Source organism: Pongo abelii, chromosome 1 (assembly GCF_028885655.2).
Source record: "Pongo abelii isolate AG06213 chromosome 1, NHGRI_mPonAbe1-v2.0_pri, whole genome shotgun sequence".
NCBI lineage: Eukaryota > Metazoa > Chordata > Mammalia > Primates > Hominidae > Pongo > Pongo abelii.
Genome location: NC_071985.2, coordinates 101320287 through 101347923, shown reverse-complemented (window position 1 = coordinate 101347923; position 27637 = coordinate 101320287). Strand labels below are relative to the sequence as shown.

Genomic DNA, 27637 nt, shown 5'->3' with positions numbered 1-27637 from the left:
GCTAGGGAAAAACACGAAGATTTTCACAGAGCGTGAGACCCCAAGAGACTGGAGACCATGGATCAATTTCTGCAGTAAGCAGCCTTATGTACAAAGGGAAGAGCTATGCAGCCTTCGCGCTAGTTAACTTGTGATAAACAGGCTTACAATGGCTGACACTTGTTCCTTCTCCAGTGAGAAGGACAACGACATGCCACTTCCTGTTCCCCAGCCATCCAACTGTAAAAATAACATGACACCACCCATATTATGCAGTAGTAAAAGTATCCCTTCACATACAATCTGCTTTTTCCAGCACAAAATTCAGGGGAAAGCGCGAATGCAGTCCCCCACTACCACAAATTATGCAGTCGAGCTTCCCACATTTGGGGAAATCGTAGGGATCAGCACATCCGGAGTGCAATGGATAAGCCTCGCCCTGGGAAAACCACCTTCGCGATCATCGCATCTTCCCTGCCAGGTAAGTCTGAGATCATACACCTCCGCCCTGCCACAGCTCCATACGCCTCGCCCTTTACACGCACGGTCACTTCCCACTCGCATACCCCCACCGCCCCCCCCCACCCCCATACCACCCCGAGCCCTCCTAGCCCTGACACATAGCTGGGAATATCACGTCCAACCGGCGGTCCTGGACTTACTCCCACAGCAGAAGAAATCCTTCGAGGCGAAGCAGCAGCCCCTGAGCTGCCTCATCTACACAGGAATCGCCCTATCCGTGATGTCACCGACAGCGCCTTTCCCAGTCCCGCTCTGCTCTTCCGCTCCACCCTCTGCCACCTCAGCCGATCAACCCGCTGCCGGAGCCGGCGAAGGAAGTGACGCCTGCCTCTCCCTCTTTTCCCTCCCATCCCCGCCCTTGGTCTCTCCCAAAGAAGTAGGTTCTTAGTCTGTGATGCCAAGGACCCCTTTGACGGCCAGCTGGAGCCTGTGCGCTCTTCTTTAAATAATGGCTTTTAATGCGCAAACTAGAAAGTTTAGGATTACAAAGAAAACCGGTTCTTTTCACATAGGGTTATCCTTGTGTGTAGCATTCCGCTTGACATTGGAAGTCGTTCGATATCAGAGAGAAACTGTATCTATGAAGCTAGAGAGGCTGCTCAGATGACTGCAAACCAGCCATCCTTACTTCTTTTATCACTGCGAGTGTTATAAAGACGGTTGTCCAGTTTCATGAATCTTGCAGGGTTTTTTCAAATACAGCAATGTACAAAAATGTGCTGCCCCAGCAGAGCACACTGGACACTCAGGCATGGTGCTGGAGTTTGTCATCTCTTCCACTGCCTTCTCTAGACCTTAGCGCTTACCTCATGTTAACACTTTATATGCTGCAAAGACAGAAACAAAGTCATCCAAATTTGGCAAAAATATTTGGGGGAAATTTTATTTCAGGTGTTTAACTGATTACTTTTAATATGTAGGCTACAAAGCCAAACTCCGACAATACTCCACAGATTTATTAATGGTTTCCACCCCCGTCTCTGCAAATCTATCAGGCAAGTTTTTCCTGCCTTTTACTTTCATATAAACTGAGTCATACAGTGTGTAGTGGGTTTTGGGGGGAGTGTTACTGCCCAACAGGTTCACCTTGCCTGCTGCCTAGACAGAGCCAATTTTTCAATACAGGGGAATTGCAATAAAGAGCTGCACTTTTTATTTGGTGGTTGGGGGCCAGTGAGTTGAGAGTTCTGATTGGTCAGGTCAGAGATGAAATCACAGGGAGCTGAAGCTGTCCTCTTCGGCTGAGTCAGTTCCTGCGTGGGGGCGACAAGACCAGCTGAGCCAGGTTATCAGTCTAGCTGGTGTCAGCTGATCCACTGAGTGCAGGGTCGGCAAAATATCTCAAGCACTGATCTTAGGTTTTCCAATAATGGTGTGATCTCCAGGAACAATTTGGGGAGGTTTAGAATCTTGCAGCCAGAGGCTACATGACTCCTAAACCATAATTTCTAAACTCATGGCTAATTTGTTAGTCCTGCAAAGGCAGTCTAGTCCCCAGGCAGGAAGGGGGTTTGCTTTGGGAAAGGGATATTATCATCTTTGTTTCACAGCTAAACCATAAACTAATTTCCTCCCAAAGTTATTTTGGCCTGTGCCCATCAATCAACAAGGACAGCTTGGATGTTAGAAACAAGATGGAATCAGTTAGGTCAGATCTCTTTCACTGTGATAATTGTCCCAGTTTTAATTTTTGCAAAGGCGGTTTCAGAAGCAGAGGCATAGGTTTGACTTCTTTCACTCAGTCTTATGTCTATGAATTTTTCATGTTATTCATATGGTTATTTGTTTCTATGTGTATTCCTTTGTAGGAATATACATTAACTTATTTATTTATTCTACTGTTGTTGAACATGTTGACCTAAAAGAAAGAGGCTGAAGCACAAAATATAATCTAGAGTTTACTTGAGCCAACATGAAGACAGCTGCCTGGAAGGCTCACACCCAAGGAACCTTGGATCTGAGCTCCCTTTGGCCTTTGTCACAAGGAGGTGTTTAAAGGTCAAAAGCAGGGACACACAGTGGGCTGATAGAAAGGTGCCTGTCAGGAGTTCTCATTGGTTTACAGAAATAACATTGATTGGTGATTGGCTATATGTTGTTAAGTTATAGGGTATGGGGGTATAGTGATTGGTGTAGCATTATTAGGTTAATTTACAGCTACTTGAGGTGATGCAAGCAGTTTCTACAGATGAATACATAGCTCAGCGCAGCTCAAAAGGAAGGAGCGGAAAGTGGTTGCTGTCTCAATTTAACCTCTCTCTGGGCTTGATCATTTGAAAGTGCTCACCTTCCTCAGATAAAACATTTTTTAAAGACTTTCTTCTTGAAAGCATTGATGATCAAAAGCTCGGTCAAGGTGTCTGTCTTTGCCAGAAAGGCTTATTCCCGGATAGTCCTGTCCCAGGCAGGGGGCAGGGGAGGAAAGAAGCCACCTCACTGAGGAATTTTTAAGAATGCCCAAAAGTCCAGTTGAAAGGGCATTACAACCAAGCATGGTGGTTCACACCTGTAATCTCAGAACTTCAGGAGGCCAAGGTGGCTGGATTGCTTGAGTCCGGGAGTTCCAGACAAGCCTGGGCAACATGGTAAAACCCCATCTCTACAAAAAACTCAAAAAGTAGCCAGGTGTAGTGGCACACACCTTAATCCCAGCTACTCAGGAGGCTGAGGTAGGAGGATTGCTTGAGCCTGGGAGTTTGAGGCTGCACTGAGCTAAGATCACACCACTGCACTCCAGCCTGGGTGACAGAGTGAGACTCAGTCTCAGAAAAAAAGGAAAACAAAAAGGGCGTCATAAAGTGGCAAAAAAAAAAAAGAGAGAGAGAGAGAGAGAGGGGCCTCAGTTAAGTCTCAGCTTCTGTCACTTGTTGAATCATCTCTAGTCTTCAGAATACCATGAAATTAGTTTTCTCAGAAGTAAAATGATGAGAAATACATAACAATAATGACATTGCACTTCATCATTCCATGCCCTAAGACATTTATAGGGCCATGGATGGTGATCTTTTCAAGAGACAAAAATAAACGCTGGTGCAGAACAGGTAAGTGCGCTATAATTTGAGTACATCAGCTTTTGGGCATTAAAATCATGGGTCAGAAATTTAGAGCAAGAGGGCAGGTTGGATCCTGATAGCAGGAGGGACTGTTTTTCTTTTTTTTTTTCTCTCTTTTTTTTTTTTTTTGAGATGGAGTCTCGCTCTGTTGCCCAGGCTGGAGTGCAGTGGCACAATCTCGGCTTACTGCAAGCTCCGCCTCCCATGTTCACGCCATTCTCCTGCCTGAGCCTCCCCCGTAGCTGCGACTACAGGCACCTGCCACCACACCCGGCTAATTTTTTGTATTTTTAGTAGAGACGGGGTTTCACCGTGTTGGCCAGGATGGTCGCGATCTCCTGACCTCGTGATCCACCCGCCTCTGCCTCCCAGAGTGCTGGGATTACAGGCTTGAGCCAACCCGACTGGCCGAGTGTTTTTCTTTTAACTTTCCAGTAGCATCATGGTGTTTACCACTGTTATTTCAGAGTGAAGTGACAATTTTTTGTTTGGTTGGTTTTGTACTTTTTATTTTTATTATAATTACTTTTTAAGACAAGGACTCTGTCTTCCAGGCTGGAGTGCAGTGGCAAGATCACAGCTCAGTGCAGCCTTGACCTCTAGACCTCCAAGGCTCAAAATGGCTCAGCCTCCCAAGCAGCTGGGACTACAGGCACACATCACCACACCCAGTTTATTTATTTTTTGAGACAAGGTCTCACTCTGTTGTCCAGGCTGGAGTGCAGTGGCATCGTCAGGGTTCACTGCAGGCTCGATCCAACTCCTGAGCTCGAGTCATCCTCTCACCTCATTCTCCTGAGTAGCTGGACTACAGGTGGGCACCACCACACCCAGCTAATTTGTATATATTTTACAGAGTCAGTGTTTCACCATTTTGCCCAGGCTAGTCTCAAACTCCTGGGCTCAAGTGATCCTCCTGCCTTGGCCTCCCAAAGTGCTGGGATTACAGGCAGTTATTTTGACAATACGATTATGATGGTTAAACTGAGATGTGAGGCAGGAAGGTTAGGGTGAGTCAGATAGATTCGATAAACAGGTTTTGCTTGATATGACCCTGAGTTGCATCGTGAGTGCAATCAGGAGGAATACAGGTGAAATTTAGCACAGGATGTACCAGTGGTTCATTACGGTCAAAAGTGGTTTGTGGTTCTGAGTGGCAAACCTGGAACCTTGTCAAATTTCCCACAGCAGTAGTGATTTGTGAGATTCTGATCAGAGAATTATCCCTCCCTGCTGTAATCAAATTAATTAGGGACAGTAAAACAGAAATCTGATCATAGGTATTTTGCTATGTGTGTATGTATACATATATACACATACACGCAATAGGACCAGTGTGTCATATCTTAAGATAATATGCATATAGGGTGATTTTATGAAAACCACCAAGAGAGGACCCCTACAACTTAAAGGAGCCCTAATGGTGTATGTATTCCAGTCAACAGAAAGAGACTAACTCTTTCAGGTGCAGTGAGCACTGGAATTGTAACTGATTATACAGGCCAGTATCTTGGGTGAAAGCAGACTACCACAGATGTCAGCTACTTGCCATCTCTGTCAGAAAGATTGAGTTACCTTTAAGTGAAAATCTCCACTGACAGATGTCCACTCTGGCAGGGTTGCCTTTTACAAGAGAAACATGAATCCATGTGTCAACGCCCTTAAGTTTACTGGCACAGATTGGTCAGTAATACCTGTTGTGAGTCAGGTGCAGTGGCCCATGCCTGTGGTCCCAACTCTTTGGAAGGTTGAGGCAGAAGGATGGCTTGAGCCCAGGAGTTCAAGGCTATAATGAGTCATGATTGTGCCACCGTATTCTGCCTTGGGGAATAGAATGAGATCCCATCTCAAAAAAAATGTATAAAATAATAATAATACCTGATGTGGTCCCTTCCAACAGTCTTGGGGGGAATATTTTATTTGATGTTGTTTCTAGTAAACAACATCTCCAGGTTATAGGCCATGATTTTTAGTATTTTCATCTCCCAGGAGTTCATTATGAAAAGAATCCTTATTAATGTGGAGTTATTAGTAATTTTTGAGATATCTTAGCAGTAACGGAGAATGTCACCTTTAAAAAATGCAGATTCATAAGCGCCTTCATCTAACCGCTGCATGGGTCTTCCTGTTATTATTTCAAAGAGAGAGAGTGTGGACATTTTCCAGAACCAGTGGGAGATCCTTGGCCAAGAAAGGTTAAAAATTTCTGTTAGCTTTGCCAATTGAGTTTTTATTGTATCATTAGTACATTCCATCAGCCCAGAGGATTATGGGTGATAGGCACAATGGAAATGTTGGGACATAGGCAAAACGTTACAAATGGATCCAATTACCTGACCAATGAAGTGTGTTCCTCAGTTGCTACAGAGTTCAGATGGCACTTCCCATAAGGAATTACCTTTTCTTTTTTTTTTTTTTTTTGAGATGGAGACTTGTTCTATTGGAAGGCTGGAGTGCAGTGGTGAGATCTCAGCTCACTGCAACTTCCGCTTCCTGGATTCAAGCAACTCTCCTGCCTCAGCCTCCTGAGTAGTGGGACTACAGGTGCGCACCACCACGCCCGGCTAATTTTTGTATTTTTAGTAGAGATGGGGTTTCACCATGTTGGCCAGGATGGTTTCAATCTCTTGACCTCATGATCTGCCCGCCTTGGCCTCCCAAAGTGCTGGGATTACAGGGGTGAGCCACCATGCCCAGCCAGGAATTACCTTTTCTAATCACAATCTACCTACTACTTGGGCTGTGGCTCACTGGCATGGAAATGCTCACCCCAGTGAGCACACACAAATTAGCACCAGAAAGTATCTGTGACCCTGAGATGGAGACAGCTGGATAAAGTCTAACTGCCATGTCTCAAAGGGTCCTAATGTTAAAATGTCCCTGTGACCCATGAAGGGGCTTTCCAGGGTGATGCTTGGGACAAAGAGTACCACAAGAATAAACATTTTCTGCAATCATAGGCAATGATTTTCAATACCATTGCTTTCCCCATGCTAACATTTTATCTTATTTCCAATGAGTCAGCTTATGAAGTACTGTAAAAAGGGTAGTTGAAGTCTAAGGGGTGGATCAGTGTATCATTGGGCCCATACCATAAGCCTGTTTCTGGAAGAACCTTGTTCCCTTTATCCTTCCAGAGATCCCTCTCCTGCTTGGGAGCTCCCACTTATGCTTCTTTTTTTTTTTTTTTTCTGGGAGTCTCACTCTGTTACCCAGGCTGGAGTACAGTGGCGCAATCTCTACTCACTGCAACCTCCACCTCCCAGGTTCAAGCGAATCTCATGCCTCTCCCTCTCAAGTAGCAGGAATTGTAGGCATGTGTCACCACACTAGCTAATTTTTGTATTTTTAGTAGAGACAGGGTTTCACCATGTTGTCCAGGCTGGTCACAAACTCCTGACCTCAAGTGATCCACCAGCCTCGGCCACCCAAAATGCTGGGATTACAGGCATGAGCCACCTTGTCCAGCCCACTTGTACTTCTAATGAAGTCTTCAATGGGTCATAAGTCAGCAAGGTCATTTCGAGAAGTTCTGTGTCTGATGCCACCTTCAGAGCTGCATTCTTAGCTGCAGCATCAGGAAAATGATTGTCCTTGCTTTCCGGAATATCTAGTTTTGAATGACCAGGAATTTTGATAATGGCCGAAGATTTGGGTTTTCAAATTGCTTCTAAGAGGTCAGAGATTTATTAGGCATTTTTGATGGCTTGACCTGATGAAATCAGATATCTCTGTTGCTTCTAAAGCATTCCAAAATCATCACCTACTCCAAATGCATCTCTGCCATCAGTGTAAATGTTAGGCTGAGGTGGAAGGATTGATTGAGCCCAGGAGTTCATTCAGGTCCAGACTGGAAAACACAGCGAGATGTCCTCTCTACAAAAAAAAAAAAAAAAAAATCAAAGAATTAGCTGGGCATTGTGGCATGCACCTGTGGTCCCAGCTACTCGGGAGGCTGAGGTGGGAGGATTGCTAGAGCTGAGAGGTTGAGGATGTGGTGGGCCATGATGGAGCCACTGCACTCCAGCCTGGGTGACAGAGTGAGACCCTGTCTCAATCAATCAATAAATAAATCTCAACCATTTAAAATATCAATGACAGATTTATTTGGCCTTTTAAGTGCATTGCTGAATTCTCCAATCTACATATTGGGGAACGACCTGGGTAATGGCAACATGGAGGTATTTGGCCAAAATGCAAACCCTTTCATTGTCTGCTTTAGTCTGTTTTTAAAAATCCTCTAAATGATTATTCCAATTGGCCCTTTTTAACCATTTAGTGGCCCTGCCTTCTTACACCAGCATGTGAATTAATTGATAAAGATCAGAATATCCAGGCTCAAAAGTTTGGACAATTAAGTCAAATGTTCTCCCAAACCCTATAGGATTTTGGAGGCTGCTTTTGAATTAGAAAGGGAAAATTCATGTAAATTTTGATCAGGGAAGTTGGTTTTCTTTTTTTTTTTTTGATACAGAGTCTTGCTCTGTCACCCAGGCTGGAGTGCAGTGGCACAGTCTAGGCTCACTGCAACCTCCACTTCCCGAGTTCAACAGATTCTCCTGCCTCAGCCTCCTGAGTAGCTGGGATTGAAGTCATGTGCCACCATGACTGGCTAATTTTTGTATTTTTAGTATAGATGGGGTTTCACCATGTTGTCCAGGCTGGTCTCGAACTCCTGACCTTGTGATCCACCTGCCTAGTCCTCCCAACATGCTGGGATTACACGCATAAGCCACTGCACCCAGCCCAGGGAAGTCTTTTTATAATATTCTTAATTCACATTTTGGTGAAGCAGTATACAGAATGATAGGCTCCCCTCTTCCTGTGGGTTTTACCTTGAAAGGGGCTGTCAGAACAGAAGTTTCAGGGAAGGGGCCAGAGCCCTGGGGACTTCCCTCAGGTGATGGTGATGGAAGAACAGGTAAGGCAGGACCGGAGGGCTCAGGTAAGGGAGACTATGCAGATGCAGGGGCAAGAGGAGAAGGAGCAGTTGGAGGTGAAAGGGACAAAGCCTCCTCAATATTTCTCAATTCAGAAAACGTGTCGGATGACCTCCCTCAGCTTACTTCCTCACTGGAGGCAATTTTCTCAGTTCTTTTAGAAATTTCTGTATCATTGGAAGTAAGTCTCCCATTTAATTTGGTTCTAAAACCAAATTTTTTGGCCGGGCACAGTGGCTCATGCCTGTAATTCCAGCACTTTGGGAGGCCAAGGTGGGTGGATCAAGAGGTCATGAGATCGAGACCATCTTGGCCAACATGGTGAAACCCTGTCTCTACTAAAAATACAAAAATTACCTGGGCATGCTGGTGTGTGCCTGTAGTCCCAGCTATTTGGGAGGCTGAGGCAGGAGAATCGCTTGAACCTGGGAGACAGAGGTTGCAGTGAGCTGAGATCGTGCCACTGCACTCCAGCCTGGGTGACAGAGCGAGACTCTGTCAAAAAAAAAAAAAAAAAAAAATTTCCAATTGTGCACACTAATACATTATTTTAAGCATTTCAACAGATCCCAATTTTCTTCATTTTCTGCTTATGACTTTTCCTGGTTAGGTGGGTCCAGTTTCTTGGATATTTACAAGAGGATGCTTCATAAATGGTATACATAAACCCAGCTGGTGTTTCTAAAGGTGGTAGTTTCTTCACAGTGTGCTGAATTTTGAAGCTTGATTTCCCATAATTCAGGAGCTTTTCAGACGACCAAAGCCTGCGATGTGTTTTGGGTCACAGGGCGGTGCTTATGCAGTCACTCCAACAGATAACACCAGCATTGTGTATCACTGTCTCAGTGGTTCCCACTGTTTCTAACCACCAGGTGGCCACAGAGTGCATGTGCTATGGGGGACTCATCCCACATACATCCTCCCAGAAGAGCAGGAAAGGGGGTTGATAAAGCTATTCTTCTGATGGGGAGTGTCCTACAAGGCCACCTTCACATGGTGAGTAATGACCCTGACACCTCTACAATGTCCTCGGTCACTTGGAGCACCTGAATGGGTCAGTGGGAGCAGATCACTTCTTTTCTTCAGGGCAGGGGAACACACCTCGGTGCACTTTCCAGTTAAGAACTAACAGGAATTAGTCACAAATGAAAAGCTAAGTCCGAATGTTCAAAACAACATGTTACATAAAACGAAACTACCAGGGCCTACCTGCTAATATCTTGACCCAGAACTTCCTGCTGAGGAACAGAGGCAGAAAAGGCAGAAGCTCTCTGGGGAGCCCTTTGCCTGACTGTGACCCAAACCTTCTGTCCTGATGCAGAGGTGGAAAAGGCAGTTATTTCCCCCTGAAACTCAAATCTCTTACCCACAGGGTAAAGACAGAAAACCTCTGTTCTAGAAAGGGAGAGCTGGAAAGGACAATCAAGCAAACTCCAGGCCTTCAACCAAAGAGTGGGAATGTCCAGATTTCAGGAGGATTCACCACTTACTACTGCCCAGCTGTTTCTCTCAGAGTCAGAATTCGAGGGCTTCAGATCTGGCCAGGCACCCAGTCCAGGAGGAATGTGGTGTGATCTGAGAGATGAAAATACATGCACCCTTATAGACTAAGACAGACTGTAAGGTTAAGGAAACAAAAGTTAGCTACAGGTCAAGGGTTCAGGGCTCATTTGGCATGGCAACTTGCTGAATTCCTATGGCTACAGGAAAAACCACACTCTTGCTAAACTCCTTAACATTAGGAGCTAGCAAGCAAATTGTCAAAATCTTCCCAGCCCTTCTCAACTGGATTTACAACCCAGATCACTAGACCTCTGATGGGACAGAGGCGTGCCCTTCCATTCTTTCCTGATAGGCAACTGCAGACCTCAAGCCAGTTTCAGCCATGTTACAGGGACTGCACACAAACCGAATTCATGTCCAGTAGTTCACCTTTTGACATGAAAAGTCAATTTCTGCCTTATTTTAATGCTAAAATCCCTTCCCAATGTGAAGATGGGGTGCATGTTACATATATGTTTACCTGTTGCACATGAGCTTAATACTCCTCAGAAATGGTGTTTCCCCAAACGTGCTGAATATGTATAACTCCATTGTGTGATACACACCCTGTGAGGCACAAAAACCAACCTGCCCTCTCTCTCTCTGAAGAGAAAGTACCTCTTCAAAGACACACACTGGAGACTGTCTATTCCTGGACTGCAAACTTACATCACCAATAAAATTCTTACTACTATTTAGCCACCCTGGAGGCCTTTGAGAGGACAGTCAGATGGTCAGAGATGAGTCACTCTGAATCATGCTCCCAGGGCCAAAAACGTTGACATAGAAGGCAAGGGGCTTAAGCACAAAATATGATTTAAAGAGTTTGTTTGAGCCAATGTGAGTGTAGTTGCCCAGAAGGCTCAGACCCAAGCAATATTGGATATCGGTTCTATTTGGCCTTTGTTACAAGCAGGTTTGTAAAGACCAAAAAAGGAGTCAGGGAGTTGGCTGGTAGAAAGTTGCTTGTCAGGAACTCCCACTGGTTTACAGAAATAACATTGATTAGCTATACATTGTTCAGCTACAGGGAGTGAGAGATGGTGTCCAGTGCAGCATGTTTAGCTTACTTTATAGCTAACTGTGGCAATAGCAAGCAGTTTCAGTGGATGCATACATAGCTCAAAAGTGAAGAAGTGGCCGGTGATGGAGGCTCACGCCTGTAATTCCAACACTTTGGGAGGCCGAGGTAGGCGGATCACCTGAGGTTAGGAGTTTGAGACCAGCCTGGCCAACATGATGAAACCACATCTCTACTAAAAATACACACACACACACAAAAAAAATAGGCAGGCATGGTAGTTCGTGCCTTTAGTCCCAGCAACTCAGGAGGCTGTGGCAGGAGAATCGCTTGAACCTGACTGGAGGAGGTTGCAGTGGACCAAGATCCTGCCACTGCACTCCAGCCTGGGCAACCAAGTGAGACTCCATCTGAATACAATAAAAAAAATTCTTTTAAAACTTAAAAAAATTTAGAAAGCAGGAAGTAGGATGTGGTTGCTGTCTCATTTTAATGCCCAGGTCTGGGCATGCTAAGTTGAAAGCACTCATTTTCCTCACATGAAAAAGTTCTTTTCATTTCTTTTTTTTTTTTTTTTTTTTTGGAGACACACTCTCGCTTACTGTGCCACCCATGCTAAAATGAAATGGCATGATCTCTGGTCACTGCAACCTCCACCTCCAGGGATCCAGCAATTCTCATGCCTCAGCCTCCCCAGTAGCTGGGATTACAGGTGCCAGCCACCATGCCTGGCTAATTTTTGAATTTCAGTAGAGATGGGGTTTCACCATGGTGGCCAGGCTGGTCTTGAACTCCTGACCTCAGATGATCCACCCGCCTCAGCCTCCCAAAGTGCTGGGATTACAGGTGTGAGCCACCATGCCCAGCCAAAACCATTAATTTAATCTACAGCTAAATCTATTATTTTTTCATGTTACAAATTCAACAAGAAAAATTTTCCCTAATGAAACATCACATTTAAAGCATAAGTAGAAAAAAAAAATGTAATAGACAGTGTCTTGCTCTGTCATCCAGGTGAGAGTGCACTGGTGCAACCACAGCTGACCAGCCTGGAACTCTGGGCTCAGGGAGTCCTCCCAGCTCAGCCTGCCTTCTAATTTTTCAGAGACAGCATCTTGCCCTGTTGCCCAGGCTGGTCTCCAACTCCTTGCCTAAAGCAATCCTCCCACCTCAGCCTCCTGATTTTCTGGGATTACAGGTGTGAGTCAACCAGCCTGGCATTGCAGGAAAAAAAAAAAGTCAATAAATTATTCTTTATTTTATTTTATTTTGAGTTGAGGTCTTACTCTGTCACCCAGGCTGGAGTGCGGTGGTACAATCATAGTTCACTGCAGCCTGGATCTACTGGGCTCAAGTGATCCTCCTGCCTCAGCCTCCCAAGCAGCTGGGACTACAGACATGAGCCACTGTGCTGGCTAGTTTTTTAAAATTAGCTCACTTTTTTAAACTTGTAGAAACAGAGGTCTCACAGGCTGGTGCTTCCCAGGCTGGTATTGAACTCCTGGTTGCAATCCTTCTTCTCTTCTCAGCTGCCTAAATTGCTAAGATTACAGGTGTGAGCACCACACCCTGCTTAATTTTCATATTTTAATTTTATATACGTAATTATTACTGTCCTTAAGATAATTGGGGCAGTAATCTCTTTAAAGTTTTAGAGACTTAATTTATCTTTTCACTCCACTGGAAGAGTATGCCAATTGGTTTCATAAGAAAATATATTTATAAATTAGAAAATTTCTTTCCACCAATCTAGGGTGCATTCAAAAGCAAATAATTGCATTAAGTAACATCTTTTAAGGTGAAAACAGATGCAATGGTATCTATTAACAATGCTTATCAGTAAGGGAAACAAACTGAAAAAATGAACATCATTAGATCCTTGGAAAACCCTCACTGCTGAAAATCTGAGTGATTCGGTGATACCCTTTTGAGTCTGGCAGGGCATTCTCTCTCTGGAGCATATAAAAGTGAGTAAATCATTTCTTTTCATCCATTTTCATTAAGAGCTGAACTTCCTTAATTTTCTGGAGATTATTAAATTTGATTTGTGGCCAGGAGGAGTGGCTTATGCATGTAATCCTAGCACTTTGGGAGGCCAAGTGGGCAGATCTCTTGAGTTCAGGAGTTCGAGGCCAGCCTGGCCAACATTGTGAAACCCTATCTCTACTAAAAACACAAAAATTAGCCAGGCATGGTGTTGCATCCCTGTAATCCCAGCTACTCAGGAGGCTGATGCACAAGAATTGCTTGAACCCAGGAGGCCAAGGCTGCAGTGAGCCAAGATCATGCCACTGCACTCCAGCTTTGGTGACAGAGCTCAACTCTGTCTTAAGCAAAAAAATTTTGATTTGTATAGTTGTGAGAAGTGCTTATGTTGCTGACTCCATTGCTTATTTGTGATCATATAAATCTCTTTTCTCCTTTCTGTAGTGTGATTTAACCTTAATCCTTAAAGGACATGTATTTCAGCTGGTTAGAGTTTTTTAGCTGGTAGAAACCTGAGTATACGAATCAAAGAAAACTGCTCCTTACATGTCACAGACTTAGTTTTATTTCTGCACTAAGATTTCTTTTAGGTACAGTAATTTGTTAAAGCCAAGAGCTCCTATGAAAAGAAGTTCAGTGGTGGGGTTTTGGGGTGGGCATTTAGTAGTAAGATCATCTTTATAATAGAGATGCCACTGTTGAAGATATTGACAGCTATTGGGCCCCAAAAATTGTTACCAAATGTTGGAAAGACAAAATATGAGCAAGTTCTCATTGCTGCAGTCTCAAATATCAGGAAATACCATTATCCTCAGGACAATGAATAGACAATCAAAAGAGACTCACAGACTAGATCAGCTGTCATGCATCACCAAACAGGGACTGGATCCCTGTCAAACACCACTCAACAGAGATTGCCCTCAGAAATTCACTTCATAACATCAAAGCCAGACTGATGCCACTGATGGCAGAAGACAATGATGCGAGAAAGAGAGAGAGGGAGATAGAGAAAGGAAGGACTTGCCCAATGACCATACTTAGTATATAAAAGCAAAAGAGCTCAATTTCTGCTCATGAAAACAAGAATCAAGGGAACAAGAGCCAATATCTCTAAGGATCCAGGTCTGCACCAGGTTCCTGTTAGGTGCAGGATTCTGTTGGCTCCAATGATGGGTGTCAGACGGATTAATTTTTATGGACATAGCCTTTGAAAGAAATCAGTGGAGGAATGATACAGAGACACTTGTCTGCATGCTCATTCTCCATTAATATAGAAGGAAACTGGCATTAGATTGTTTTCATCAAATAAAAGTAAAATCAAGATTTATAAAGCAAAGAGGAAAGGGGAGGAGAAAAAAAATGACTGGGACTATTGTGATTTTGCTCCCTTTGGATAAGCAACTTGGCAGAAAGCTATCAAAGAGGTCACTATGACCTGTCTTCTCTGGACCAATGTGACTTGGTCATCACAGGGAACAATTACAGGCTGGGCACAGTGGCTCATGCCTGTAATATCAACACTTTGGGAGGCTGAGATGGGCGGATCACTTGAGCTCATGAGTTGGAGAGCAGCCTGAGCAACATGATGAAACTCTGTCTGCACAAAAAATACAAAATTTAGCTAGGCATGGTGGTGTATGCTAGTAGTCCCAGCTACTCAGGAGGCTGAGGTGGGAGGATCACCTGAGCCTGGGGAGATTGAGGCTGCAGTGACCCATGATTACACCACTGCACTCCAGCCTGGGTGACAGAGTAAGACCATGTCTCTCAATAAATAAATTAAATTTGAAAAAGAAACAGGGCCAGGCACGGTGGCTCACACATATAATCCCAGCACTCCGGGAGGACAAGATGGGAGTATCACTTGAGCTCAGGAGTTCGATACCAGCCTGGGCAACATAGTGAGACCTCATCTCTAAAAAATACATATTTTTAAATAAATATATATAATAAAATACATACTATATTTTATTATACATAATATATAATTGTATGTATTTATCTTATAATACTAATATGTATATATTTTATTATATATATAATAAACTAAAAAGCAACAATTACAGATATTGGAGGACTTTAAAATATCTCAGCTAGGTGCAGTGGTTCAGGCTGGTAATCCCAGCACTTTGGGAGACTGAGCCAGGAGGATCACTTGAGCCCAGGAAGCTGAGGCTACAGTGAACAATGATCGTGCCACTGCACTGCAACCTGGACAACAGAACAAGACCCTATCTCAAAAAATAGAATAAAATGTCTTAGAAGTTTAGCTGTCCATCCTATGCAACTGAATATCTGTGTGTAATGTCCACCATGTCCTTCTGTTCTACCTCCCCCTCACTTAAGCCAGAAGGGCATTTGTGCCCTTATTAGAATATCACTGGCACATGGCCGGGCGTGGTGGCTCATGACTGTAATACCAGCAAGTTGGGAGGCTGGTCAGGAGATGGAGACTAGCCTGGCCAACATGATGAAACTGTGTCTCTACTAAAAATACAAAAATTAGCCGGGCATGGTGGTGCAGGCTTGTAAGCTGAGATCACTCCACTGCACTCCAGCCTGGGTGACAGAGAAAAACTGTGTCTCCAAAAAAAAAAAAATGGAAAGAATATCATGGGCACATGTATAGAAAGTTTGTTAGGCCGGGTGCAGTGGTTCACACCTAAAATCCCAGCACATTGGGAGGCCGAGGCAGGCGAATCTCTTCAGCCCAGAAGTTGGAGTTCCTGGGGCCAACCTGGGCAACATAGCAAGACCCTATCTCTAAAAAAAAAAAAAGAAAACAAGTTGGATTTGATGGTGCACACCTGTAGTTCCAGCTATTCTGGAGGATCACTAGTGCCAGGGTGGCAGGGGCGGTGAGTTTGCAGTGAGCTGAGATCATGACACTGCACTCCATCTTGGGTGACGGAGTGACACCTAGTCTCAAAACAAAAAGTAGCAGAAGGGAGAAAATTTGATGTGTCAGCAAGTAAATCAAGAAAGGGACATTATTAGAGTTGAGAAATAAATTGGAATGTGATTTGGTACCTTTCCCACAGAAGATAAGTTTGCTGAATGTGCTGAAATTAGAAGCATTATATAAGGCCGGGTGCAGTGGCTCATGCCTGTAATCCTAGCACTTTGGGAGACCTTGGAGGTGCCTGAGCCCAGGAGTTTGGGGACCAGCACGGGCAACAATGAAACCCTTTCTCTACAAAAAATACAAAAGTTAGCTAGGCCTTTCGGATGCGACAACTGATTGTGCCACAGAGACACAATCCTAGTGGCTTAGGACTATGGGAAGATATAATCTCCCCCGTTTATCTAGTGATCGATAATGCATGAACGCTTTAAAAGCTGGAGCAGGCGGCCGGGCGCCGTGGCTCACACCTGTAATCCCAGCACTTTGGGAGGCCGAGGCGGGCGGATCACGAGATCAGCTGATCGAGACAATCCTGGCCAACAAGGTGAAACCTCTGTCTCCACTAAAATCCAAAACATTAGCCGGGCGGGGTAGGGCGCTCCTGTATTGTCAGCTACTCGGGAGGCTGAGGCAGGGGAATCGCTTGAACCCGGGAGGTGGAGGTTGCAGTGAGCCGAGATCGCGCCATTGCACTCCAGCTTGGGGACAGAGCAAGACTCTGTCTCAGAAAGAAAAAAAAATGGAGCAGGCGTCCTTCAGTGGGCTCTAACTACCAACCTTTAGATTAACAGCCGAACGCGCTAACCGATTGTGCCACAGAGACACGCAGTGTACCTTCTTCTGGGCGCTATAGGAAGGGTGCACTCACCAAACACTCCCCAACCCTCCCATCCTTAGAGCCCACCGGACAGTACAACTGTGCAAAGCTTTGGAAAACTGGAGAGATTAGAGCGGTGAATCGTGTTGGTCTCATTGGAGACCCGCAGGTTGGGAGATTCTGGAACCAGGACGACCTTGCCCCTCACCTGCATCAGAAGCCCCCGGAAAAGCCCCGGCCCCGACCCGGACCTGAACCGCCTGGAGGCCCAAGGGAACCTGAACGGCCGGTGGGCTCCCGGGATGGCTCTTCCCGTTCTTTGCGCCTCCCTCACCCAGTGAGGGAGCCTGTGCCCACCCTGCCCAGTCACTTTTGAGGCCACTGCGGAACTTCCGCTGCCATCTTCGGATCCTGTGTCCCGCACGGGGGCTCCACCAGGGCAGGGATCGTGGTGAGGATCGCTCATGGGTCCCCTCAAGGGGAGCAGGGTCTGGCACTCACCAGGGCGCACGACTAGGACTTGTTGAATTAATCCATTGTCGTCTTTAGCTTTTAGTCCTTTGAAGAGCCCTGAAAATGGAAATCATGAAATATTTTACCATGGAGAACTTTTGATTTGTTTTTTTGTTGTTGTTTTTGTTGTTTGTTTGTTTGTTTTGTTTTTGAGACAGGGTCTCGCTTGGTCGCCTAGGCTGGAGTGCAGTGGTGCAAACACGGCTCACTGCAGCCTTGACCTCCCGGGGCCATCGTCGCCTTTAGCTTTTAGTCCCTTGAAGAACCCCGAGAATAGAAATCATGAGATTTTTCCATGGGGATGTTCTTTTTTCAAAGCGTTTATTCACGTTGATTTCTAGGCATCCCCCGGGGAGGGAAACGGGCAGGGCCTCCAGTGCACCTTCTGCGCTGTGGAATCGCGGGGGCTCAACTGAGCAGTGGTAGGGTCCTGGGGCGGGAAGGCAGGAGCGGGGGAAGGGAAAAGCAAAAGCAGGGAAAGAAGCCGCGGAGCGGTGGAACAGACATCTAGACCTCCTAAAAGTCTCGTGCAGAGGCACAGGCTGGATCTTCTTTAGGTGAGAATTGTTTGTTGTTGTTGTTGTTGTTGTTGTTGAAGCAGAATGGGGAGCAACTGAGGGGAAAATTCAGAGAGAACATGGAAGAGCTCCAAACGCCAGGACCTATAACTCCCCAAGAATAATATCTTCCAGAAGAACTAGACAGAAAACTAGGCGTCTGGGAACCCTGAAATCCCTGGAGGAGTAGCATCATCATGACCCTCTGTGTTCCTTTCGGCAAAAGGACTTGCTTCGCTTGTTTGTACAATTGTTTGTGTTTGTTAAATAAATAAAACCCTTTTCATATATCTTTGAAAGTACATTGGCTCTATTATTGTAAGATTACAAATAATGCTGCAATCTTCATTCTTGTACACTTCTCATTGGCCACTGGTGTGTTTCTATAGGGTAGAGGCCTGGAGAGCAGTTGCTCCAGCATAGTGTTTACATATTTTTTATATCATTCCATTTTCTTTCCTTTTTTGGCTTATTAGCTGTAACTATTTCTTTCTTCTTGTCCACTGCTCCCTGACTTCTTTTCCTGCTTTTGCTTTTTCAGTGATGGCTTTAGGGTTTTCAGAATACATCTTTATCAGTGCCATCTAACGACATTCTACCTCCCCTTCTGGCTGTTATGCTAGTGTCGTCATGTAATTTGATTTTAGCCATGTTATAAACCCCAGAATCCATTATTATTGCTTTTGTTTAATTGGTCAAATTATTTTAAAAGATTTATATAATAAGAACATATATATTTAACTATGTACATACCAATTTCCAGTAGTCTCCATTTCTTTGTGTAGATCCAGATTTCTGTCTGGTATCTTTATTCTTAGGCCTGAAGGACTCCTTTTGCATTTCTTGTAGTGTGGGTTGCTGAATTCTTTTTTTTTTTTTTTCTTTTTTGAGATGGAGTCTCACCCTGTCACCCAGATTGGAGTGCAATGGTGCGATCTCAGCTCACTGCAATGTCTACCTCCCGAGTTCAAGTGATTCTCCTGCCTCAGCCTCCTGAGTAGCTGGGATTACAGGCACACCCCACCACACCCGGCTAATTTTTTGTATCTGTAGTAGAGACGGGTTTTCACCATGTTGGCCAGGCTGGGTTGGCCAGGCTGGTCTCGAACTCCTGACCTCATGATCCACCCACCTCAGTCTCCCAAAGTGCTGGGATTACAGGCATGAGCCACCGCACCTGGCTCTAATTCTTTCATTTTTTTTCTATGTCTTTAAACATCCTCATTTCAGTCACATTCTTGAAAGATTTTTCATTTTGGCATAGAATTCTAGGAAAACTTTATTTCTTTCAATGCTTTAGGATGTTGCCACTTTGCTTTTGTAAAACTGGCATAAAGTGGGCTTCCTGTACTTGTTATATAATTTTTGAAATGTGTATTTAAATTAATAACATTAAAATGGGCTGGACTACAGGGCGGGGTGGATCACGCCTGTAATCCCAGCACTTTGGGAGGCCAAGGTGGGCAGATCACGAGGTCAGGAGATTGAGACCATCCTGGCTAACACAGTGAAACCAAGTCTCTACTAAAAATACAAAAAACAGCCGGGCGCGGTGGCGGGTGCCTGTAGTCCCAGCTACTCCAGAGGCTGAGGCAGGAGAATGGGGTGAACCCGGGAGGAGGAGCTTGCAGTGAGCGGAGATTGTGCCACTGCACTCCAGCCTGGGCAACAGAGCAAGACTCTGTCTCAAAAAAAAAAAACAAAGGGCTGGAGGAGGTGGTGCATGCCTGTAGTCCCAGCACTTTGGGAGGGAGAGACAGGAGGATCCCTTGAGGCTCAGAGTTGGAGACCACTGTGGGCAAGATAGCAAGACCCTGTTGCTGTCTCACATATATATATATATGTATATATATGTGTGTATATATGTATATATGTGTATATATATATACAGTATATATGTGTATATATAGAATATATACACATATATATACTGTATATATATATACTATATATACACATATATACGTGTATATATATATACTATATATACTATATATACACATATATATACTGTATATATATACTATATATATATATGTACACACACACACACACACATACATAAATCAACGTCCTAGATTCATCTTAACTTCCACCAACAGTGCGCTTAAAGTAAAATGTGCCCAACCTGAGGGTCAAACCTACCTGCTAACGTGCAATTTGTGTTTGTGGGACATTCTCAACAGCATTTGCTTCCCTAGCATAGTGGTTTTCATGTTTTCCTCACACCTGAATGTCTTAAGTGCAAAACCTGTCAGAAATCATTTCCTTTGCCAAAAGATTCTAAAATACTTTTTTTTTTTTGAGATCAGCTCAGTGCAACTTCCACTTCCCATGTTCACAGGATTCTCCTGCCTCAGCTTCATGAGTAGCTGGGACTACAGGCCTGTGCCAACACACCCAGCTAATTTTTGTATTTTTAGTAGAGACAGTTTCACCATGTTGGCCAGGATGGTCTCAAACTCCTTACCTCAAGTAATCCGCCCACCTCAGCCTCCCAAAGTGTTGGGATTACAGGGGTAAGCCACTGCACCTGGCCTAAAATACTCTTACTCCAAGTAAAAGTGCATTAAAAACAAACTTCTCAGTTGCATCCCTGGAATCCGTAGAAAGCCCAAGAGAGACAATCAAGTGCTACAGGATCAAGCACTAAACAGGGGAGTACAAAGTGTGGCTTCCTCACTAGGAGTCAGGGCAAAGTTAACTGCCTTGGTTTCCAATGGAGCCCGGACCTTTGTTCACCTGCAATGGGAGGACGCAGCCCAGAGGAGGTGGACTTTCTCTTCATGGTGCCTTCAGATAGGAAATCTCCTAGGATTTCTTTCTTTCCCTTTGATCTACTCCCAATGCTCCCTTTCTGTTTCTTCAAGACCTTTTTTGGATCCCTACTGTGCAAGACCTAAGGAGCTGGTGCTCTTCCCTACCCTCCCTGCCTGGGTGTCTTCAGCATCCAAGCTCACCCAGAATGTTACTTCCTGCCAGAGACAGCAAGAAGACCAAGGAGGGCGGCAGGTGCAGTGGAACCACAGCATCACCGTGTACCTGTGCCTCATGGGCTCCGAGCAAATTGAATAAATGCCCCCTGAAGCTTTTCTGCAGGTCACAGGGAAGGGGAGGGTGGCTGCTGACCTGGCAAAGGAAGTGTCAAGAAGTGTCGGGAGGACCTGACTGTACCCCTGGACCTTGAAGACAGGCCTGGCTAGGCTGATTTTAATGGGTAGGCCAAAGGAAAAGGCTCAAGGGCAACCCAAACCCCAACCCTGAGATTACAGCTTTCAAATGTCTGATCATTCTGATGATGGTCAGTAGAATCCATCCCACCTTTATCAGGAGACTCCTTTGCCAAAATTCCAAGATCTGGGATTCCTGCTTGTTGCCACAGAGAAAGCCAATCACCGAGATGATTACAGCCAAGGAAGGCACTTTAATAGGGTGATGCAGTAGGGGAGATGAGAACTCAAGTCTCAAATCCATCTCCAAGACCAACCAAAACCAGAGGTTTTGATGGCAGGGAAGAAATGTAACAATGTGTAAGAAAACAGGAACTAGGGAGGAGCAAGGAAGCCATCATGATGAATGAGGGGTCCCAGCATCTCACTGTCTGGATGAATTTCAGTTCTTTGATAGCTTTTTTGACAGGCCTGAAGGTCTTTTCCTGAGGAAGGAACTCAGATAAAACAAATATTAAGTTTCAAGCTTTAAGACCATTTGTAGGTTTATCCAAACAAGCTACATATGGGACTGTTGGGTGGTTTTCAGATCAAGAAAGAAAAAGATTGTGCAGACCAAAGCACAGTTAACCAAAGAAAAAACAATTTTCTGACCAATAGGATGTATGGGGCCAGAGAATGACCAGCCTATAGAAGAACTGTTTTTTGTCCTGAGCATAAGGGAAGGACAAAGTTGCACCAGCTAAGGTGCAATTAAGCTGCAGATGGGCAAAAATCTGAATTTTGTTTCAGAGCCCTGGGGTCTTCCTCAAAAGTCTCCTTCCTTGAAAGAGGAACCCTGTCTTGGTTTCTGCATCTCTCTGAGTCCTTTTGGAGGTTGAGAATCCTGAGTTCTTGGTGGTTGGCCCCCTCTAATCCTGAGTTAGAAATGTAACCCAGTACCCAGGCCCCAGCTCCAGCGACCATTTCCCCCTACTTTGCTCCTAGCAAAGCCTATTTCTAGGTCAGTGGTGAGGTACAGGCAGGACAGGGCAACTTGTTCTGAGATTTTTTGCCCTGGAAGGCCTTGAGCACTGTGGTCCTGCAGAACCACTGTCTCCCTCTTTTGGAGAAAGCAGGGAGGAAATGACCTTTGTGGAGGGAATCGAGGGCTGCACCTGCATAGAGGAGCTGAGGCAAGCAGGGCAGTTCCAGTCTGTAAATGTAAAGGACATTTGTCATCCAAGAGGCTGGGCTGTTATTATTAATTTTGAATTTTGTCAAAACAAGCTACAGGGAAATTTTTCTTCTTACTTGTAAGAACCTTACAAGACCTTTCGTCTTATATTCCAGGGAGAATTGCTGCATATTACACAAACACATAGGTGAGACTGCCATTCTGACCTGCAGGCCTTGATGCCCTGGCACAGGGGCACCAGGGCACCAGCAAAGCCCTTCCCCTACAAAGAGCAAGCATGTTATGTCTACAACCCATCGGCACCAGTCCCAAGTACAATTTCTCCTTGGCTCTATGGACTGAGTACCCGTTCCCCCCAGCACAGAAATCCTACAGACTCCCATGAATGCTATAGTGAAAAGCAGGGTCTGGCTAGGTGTGATGGATCACACCTGTAATCCCAGCAGTTTAGAAGGCTGAGGCAGGATGGATCACTTTAGTCCAGGAGTTTGAGACCAACCTGGGCAACATGGTGAAACTTCAACTCTTAAAAAAACAAAACAAAACAACAACAACAAAACAAGAACAGAAACTAGCTGGCTATGGTGGCTTGTGCCTGTGCTACTCTAGAGGCTGAGGTGGAAGGATTGCTTGAACCAAGATGCCACCAGATACAGTGAGACCCTGTCTCAGGGAAAAAGACAAACAGAAAAAAGAGGCTGTGTAAGAGGTGACACTAGGGACAGAGGATAAACACTAAGGTTTTCAAGTAGTATTAGAAGCCAGTAGGCCTTGGGGACCATTGAGCAATCTACAAAGCAGGGAAGCCTAGATCCCTGAGCTCCACCTGCCAAGTACCACCACAGCTAACATGAGAGACCTCCCCCAGAGAGACTGAAATTTGCCTCCTGAGGAAACAAGTGACTATAGACATCTGTCCCAGGACAGTAAACAAGAAAACAAGGTCTCACAAAAACAAAAACAGCTGACCACACCATACAATCAGTGAGACCGAGCCTGTGACTATAGGTGAAAAAAAAAGGCTGTCTATTATTCATACCATGAAGGACCAGGGGAAAGTGTGAACACAGTCCCCTACTACTGTTGTGGGAATCAGGAGAACAGAGAGACCAATGGGTAAAACAGGAGGATTTTATTGAATGCACTCAGGCCCAGCAGATTAAAATCCAAAGGCTGAGCCCTGAACAAAGACAAGGCTTGACTTTTATACACATTTCTGAAAGGGGGTTGGCTAGTTTGAATGGCACAGTGGGAATTTAAAGGCACAAAACTCACGGGGCAGGCAAGAGGGCTTACAGAAGCAGAACAAAGGCAGCTAATCAAACTGTGACAGGTCTTGCAATGCAAGCATAGCTGGTGACCTTGCAGCTGTACTGAAGGGAAATCAGGAACTTAACAAAACTTGAATAAAGAGAAATGGTAAGGGGGAAAGAGAAGGTAGTAAAGGGATTTGTTGTTTTTTCCTCTTACCCTTGCTAGGGGCAGACTGTGTTGAGAGAGTCTCTGGAACTCATTCCTCAGGGCTCCAGCTTTTCAGACAGTATTATCAAGGATCTGCTAGGGCTCTATCTATTGCTGGCCTTGGAGTCAGTCAAGTACTGTGAAGCTCAATTATGCAGCTGAGCTTCACACATTAGGGGAGATAACAGAGAACAGCACATCTGGAATGCAATGGATGAGCCTCAACCTTAGGATGAACCACTACTGGTGACCATAGGATTTCCCCTATCAGGTAAGTGGCAGTCCCCATACCTCTGCCCCACCACAGCTCCATATGCCTCACCCTTTACACACACGGTCACTTGCCCTGAGAACCACTCCCACCAATCCCCAACCACCCCTAGCCCTCCTAGCCCTAACACACAGCTGGGACTCTCACATCCAGCCAGCAGTCCTGGACTTGCTCCAACAGCACGGGAAATCCTCCATGGCAAACAGCAGCCCTGTGCTGCCTCATCTACAGAGAAATGCCCTATCGGTGATGTCACCAACAGTGCCTTTCTTAATGTTCTGGAGATTATTAAATTTGATTTGTAGAGTTGTGAAAAGTGCTCATATTGCTGATTCCATTGCTTATATGTGATCATATAAATCTTTTCTCTCCTTTCTGTAGTGTGGTTTAAACTTAATCCTTAAAGGACATGTATTTGAATTTTTCAGATGGTTAGAAACCTGAATATACCAATCAAAGAAAACTGCTCCTTAAATGCTACAGATTTAGTTTCCTTCCTGTACTAAGATGTCTTTTAGATATAGTAAATTTTTTAAAGCCAAGAGCTCCTATGGAATGAAGTTGGATGAGAGGTGGGACATTGAGTAGTAAGATAACTCTTGTAACAGGGATGCCACTCTTGCAGATATTCACAACTATTGGGCCCATAAAATTTTTACCAAACATTGGAAAGACAAGATATGAACAACTTATCATTGCTGCAGTCTCAAATATCAGGAAATACCATTATTCTCAGGACAATAAATAGACAATAAAAAAGACTCACAGAGCAGATTAGCTGTCATGTATTACCAAACAGGGACTGCATCCTTGTCAACACCACCCAACAGAAATTGTCCGTAGAAATTCACTTCATAACATCAAAACCAAAAACCCACACTGATGGCAAAAAATAATGATGCAAAAATGAGAGAGAGAGAGAGAGAGAGACCTGTCCTATAGCCATACTTAGTGGGTAAAAGCCAAAGAGCTCAATTTCTGCTCATGATACTTAATAGAACAGATGGAACATGAGCCAATAACTCAGTGGGTTCAGATCTGCACCAAGTGCCTGTTGGATGCAGGATTCTACTGTCTCCAATAATATGTCTCAGATGGACTAGTTTTTTGTTGTTGTTGTTGTTTTGTTTTGTTTTGGGACAGTGCCTCGCTCTGTCACCCAGGCTGGGGTGCAATGGCATGATCTCAGCTCACTGCAACCTCCACCTCCTGGGTTCAAGCAATTCTCCTGCCTCAGCCTCCCCAGTAGTTGGGATTACAGACACACACTACCACATCCAGCTTTTATGCTTTTTTTTTTTTTTTTTTTTTTGTATTTTTGGTAGAGACAGAGTTTCACCATGTTGGTCAGGCTGGTCTCAAACTCCTGACCTCAGTTGATCAGAAGTAGGTGAGGTCAGTTCAAAACAGATGAATTTACAGTGCCATTTGAGAAGGGGTATTAAGGAATTTGCCAGGGTACTGACGTGTGTCAGGTGCAAACTGCAGGTTGAGAGAGAGCTAAGTATTTTCTGTCCATGAAGGTGATAAGCGAGGGCCTGAAGAAAGAGGGACCGGGGAGGACACTGGCTCCAGAAATAGGAAAGGGCTGCTTGGGGGTGGGAAGGATGGGTTGGGGTGCTGTCTAGAAAGTTGCCTGGCAATGGATGTAGGATGTGGAAGTGAGACATCAAACAAGAAGCTGCCATTTAAATAAAGTCTGAAGAAAGACTAGATATGTAAACGGTAGGAGATAGTAGGGAAACTGGACCCCGCTGCTCATAAAACTTCCCGCCTTATATTTCAGGGAGGATCGCAGCATATTTCGGCCAAGACAGGTGAGACTGCTGTTCTGACCTGCGGGCCTCGAGGAATTGCATTAGGGCACCTGGGCGCCGGTAAAGCCGTTCCCCTCCACAAAGTAAGCGTGTTATGTCTACAACCCAACGGGGACACTAAAAGCCCCAAAGGCCCTGCTTTCACCCCAAAGAACAGCGCCCCTCTGCATAGTTTTAGCTGGCTCTATGAGGTTAGAACACATTCCCCGCTAGCACAGAAATCCTATGAACTCCTGAGGGGCTGCGGTTAGAAGCAGAGGCTGTGTAAAACGTGACTCTGGGGGGATAGAGAAAAACACGAAGATTCTCACAGAGCTTGAGAATCCAAAACACTGGAGACCACGGACCAATCTCTGCAAAAAGCAGCTCTGCGTGGAAAAGGAAGAGCTGTGCGGCCTTCGTGCTAGTTTGCTTGTGTTTAAGGCTGACCCTCCCTATTTCTCCTCCGGCGGGGAAGAAACATCTTACTTTCTATTCCCCAGCCTTCCACTGTAAGAATAACACGACCAAGCCACAAACCAATGATACAAAAGAGTAACACTTAGAGCACAGCCTATTCTTGAAACTACAAAATACCAGAAGAAAGCACAAACGCAGTCCCCCACTACTACAAATTATGCAGTGGAATTTCCCACATTTGGGGAAATCGCATGGGTCAGCATATCCCGAGTGCAATGGACAAGCGTCGCTCTGGGAAAATCACCTTCATGTTCATGGTATCTTGTCTGCAACATAAATATGAGGTATCGCACCTCCGCCCCGCTACAGCCTCATACGCCTCACCCTTTACACTCACGGTCGCTTGCCCCGCGCACCCCTGAGCCATCCTAGCCCTGACACACAGCTGGGACTCTCAGTTCCGACCAGCGGTCCTGAACCCGCTCTCACGGCAGGGGAACTCCTTCGTGGCGAAGCAGCAGGTGGGGAAGCAGCAGCCCCTGCGCTGCCTCATCTACACAGAAGTCACCCTATCCGTGATGTCGCCAACAGTGCCTTTCCCAGTCCCCGTCTGTCTTTCTGCTACTCAGCCTACCAACCCAATGCTTGAGCCAGCAAGGGGAAGTGACATCTGCCTCTCTCTTTTTCCCTCCTGCTCCCGCATCTGTTCTCGCCCAAAGAACCTGGTCCTTAGCCTGCGTTGCAGAGCAAACTTTCGACGGCCGGATGGAGCCTGGGCACCCGTCTTCAAATAATGGCTTTTAATTCGCAGACTAGAACGTATAGGACTACAAAAGAAACCGGTTTTCTTCACATGTTTATCTTTGGGATGTAGCATTCCGGTTGAAATTGGAAGCCGTTCAATGTGAGAAAGAAACCATATTTATGAAAGTAAAGAGACTGCTCAGATGACTGCAAACCAGCCTTCCTTACTGGTTTTATCACTGGTAATGTTATAAAAACAGTTGTCCAGTTTCATGAATCCTGTAGTTTTTTTTTTTTTTTTTTGATGTTGTTTTTTTTTTCCCCAAATTCAGTATTGTAGAAAAATATGCTGATCCACAAGAGATGATTGGACACTCTCAAACGTGGTGTTGGACTTTATCATCTCTTGCACAGCCATCTCCAGACTTAGTGCATACCTCATGTTAGTTTTTTATATTCTGCAAAGACAAAACCAAAATAATCCAAATTTGACAAAAATACCTGGGATACATCTTATTTGAGATGTTTAACAAATGTCTGGATCATCTTTTCTTATATATTACGCAGGAAACACTGTGAAGTAAGCAAAGTTGGAATGCCCAAGTAAAAGACCATTTGAATATTTACAAGTAGATTTGAGACAGGAATAATACAGGGTGGTCACAGGATAACAAATTCTAGGCAGCAGATTTACATGACTTGAGGCTATGGGCTGATAAGATGCTGAAAAACCAGGGTGTGGACCAAGCTGGCTAAGACTGAC

At 44.9% G+C, this 27637-nt stretch overlaps 1 protein-coding gene and 2 non-coding genes across 3 annotated transcripts; all 3 read right to left on the bottom strand.

The window, feature by feature from the left end:
• Positions 1-304: 304 nt before the first annotated feature.
• Positions 305-468, bottom strand: LOC112130792 (U1 spliceosomal RNA). The gene has a single exon (XR_002912998.1). It is a non-coding gene; the product is annotated as a U1 spliceosomal RNA (small nuclear RNA).
• A 16373-nt stretch (positions 469-16841) lies between these two features.
• Positions 16842-27007, bottom strand: LOC129057814 (uncharacterized). The gene is made up of 5 exons (XM_054548799.1): positions 26765-27007; positions 24062-24139; positions 22389-22444; positions 17818-17891; positions 16842-17335 (listed from the first exon to the last, which is right to left on the bottom strand). The coding sequence occupies exons 1-5, from the start codon at positions 27005-27007 to the stop codon at positions 16842-16844; spliced, it is 945 nt and encodes a 314-aa protein (XP_054404774.1).
• On the bottom strand, positions 26308-26471 carry LOC112130802 (U1 spliceosomal RNA). The gene has a single exon (XR_002913009.2). It is a non-coding gene; the product is annotated as a U1 spliceosomal RNA (small nuclear RNA).
• Positions 27008-27637: the final 630 nt, after the last annotated feature.

What these genes read in the sequence shown, in the direction of transcription:
- LOC129057814 (XM_054548799.1), bottom strand. Translation starts at nt 27,007, where the DNA reads ATGCTACATCCCAAAGATAAACATGTGAAGAAAACCGGTTTCTTTTGT. An exon ending in TCCAGGACTGCTGGCTGGAT is followed by an intron (nt 22,445 to 24,061) that starts GTGAGAGTCCCA and finishes TGCTCTTTGTAG; the next exon opens with GGGAAGGGCTTTGCTGGTGC. An exon ending in CAGGGCATCAAGGCCTGCAG is followed by an intron (nt 17,892 to 22,388) that starts GTCAGAATGGCA and finishes TTTTCCCCTCAG; the next exon opens with TTGCTCCCCATTCTGCTTCA.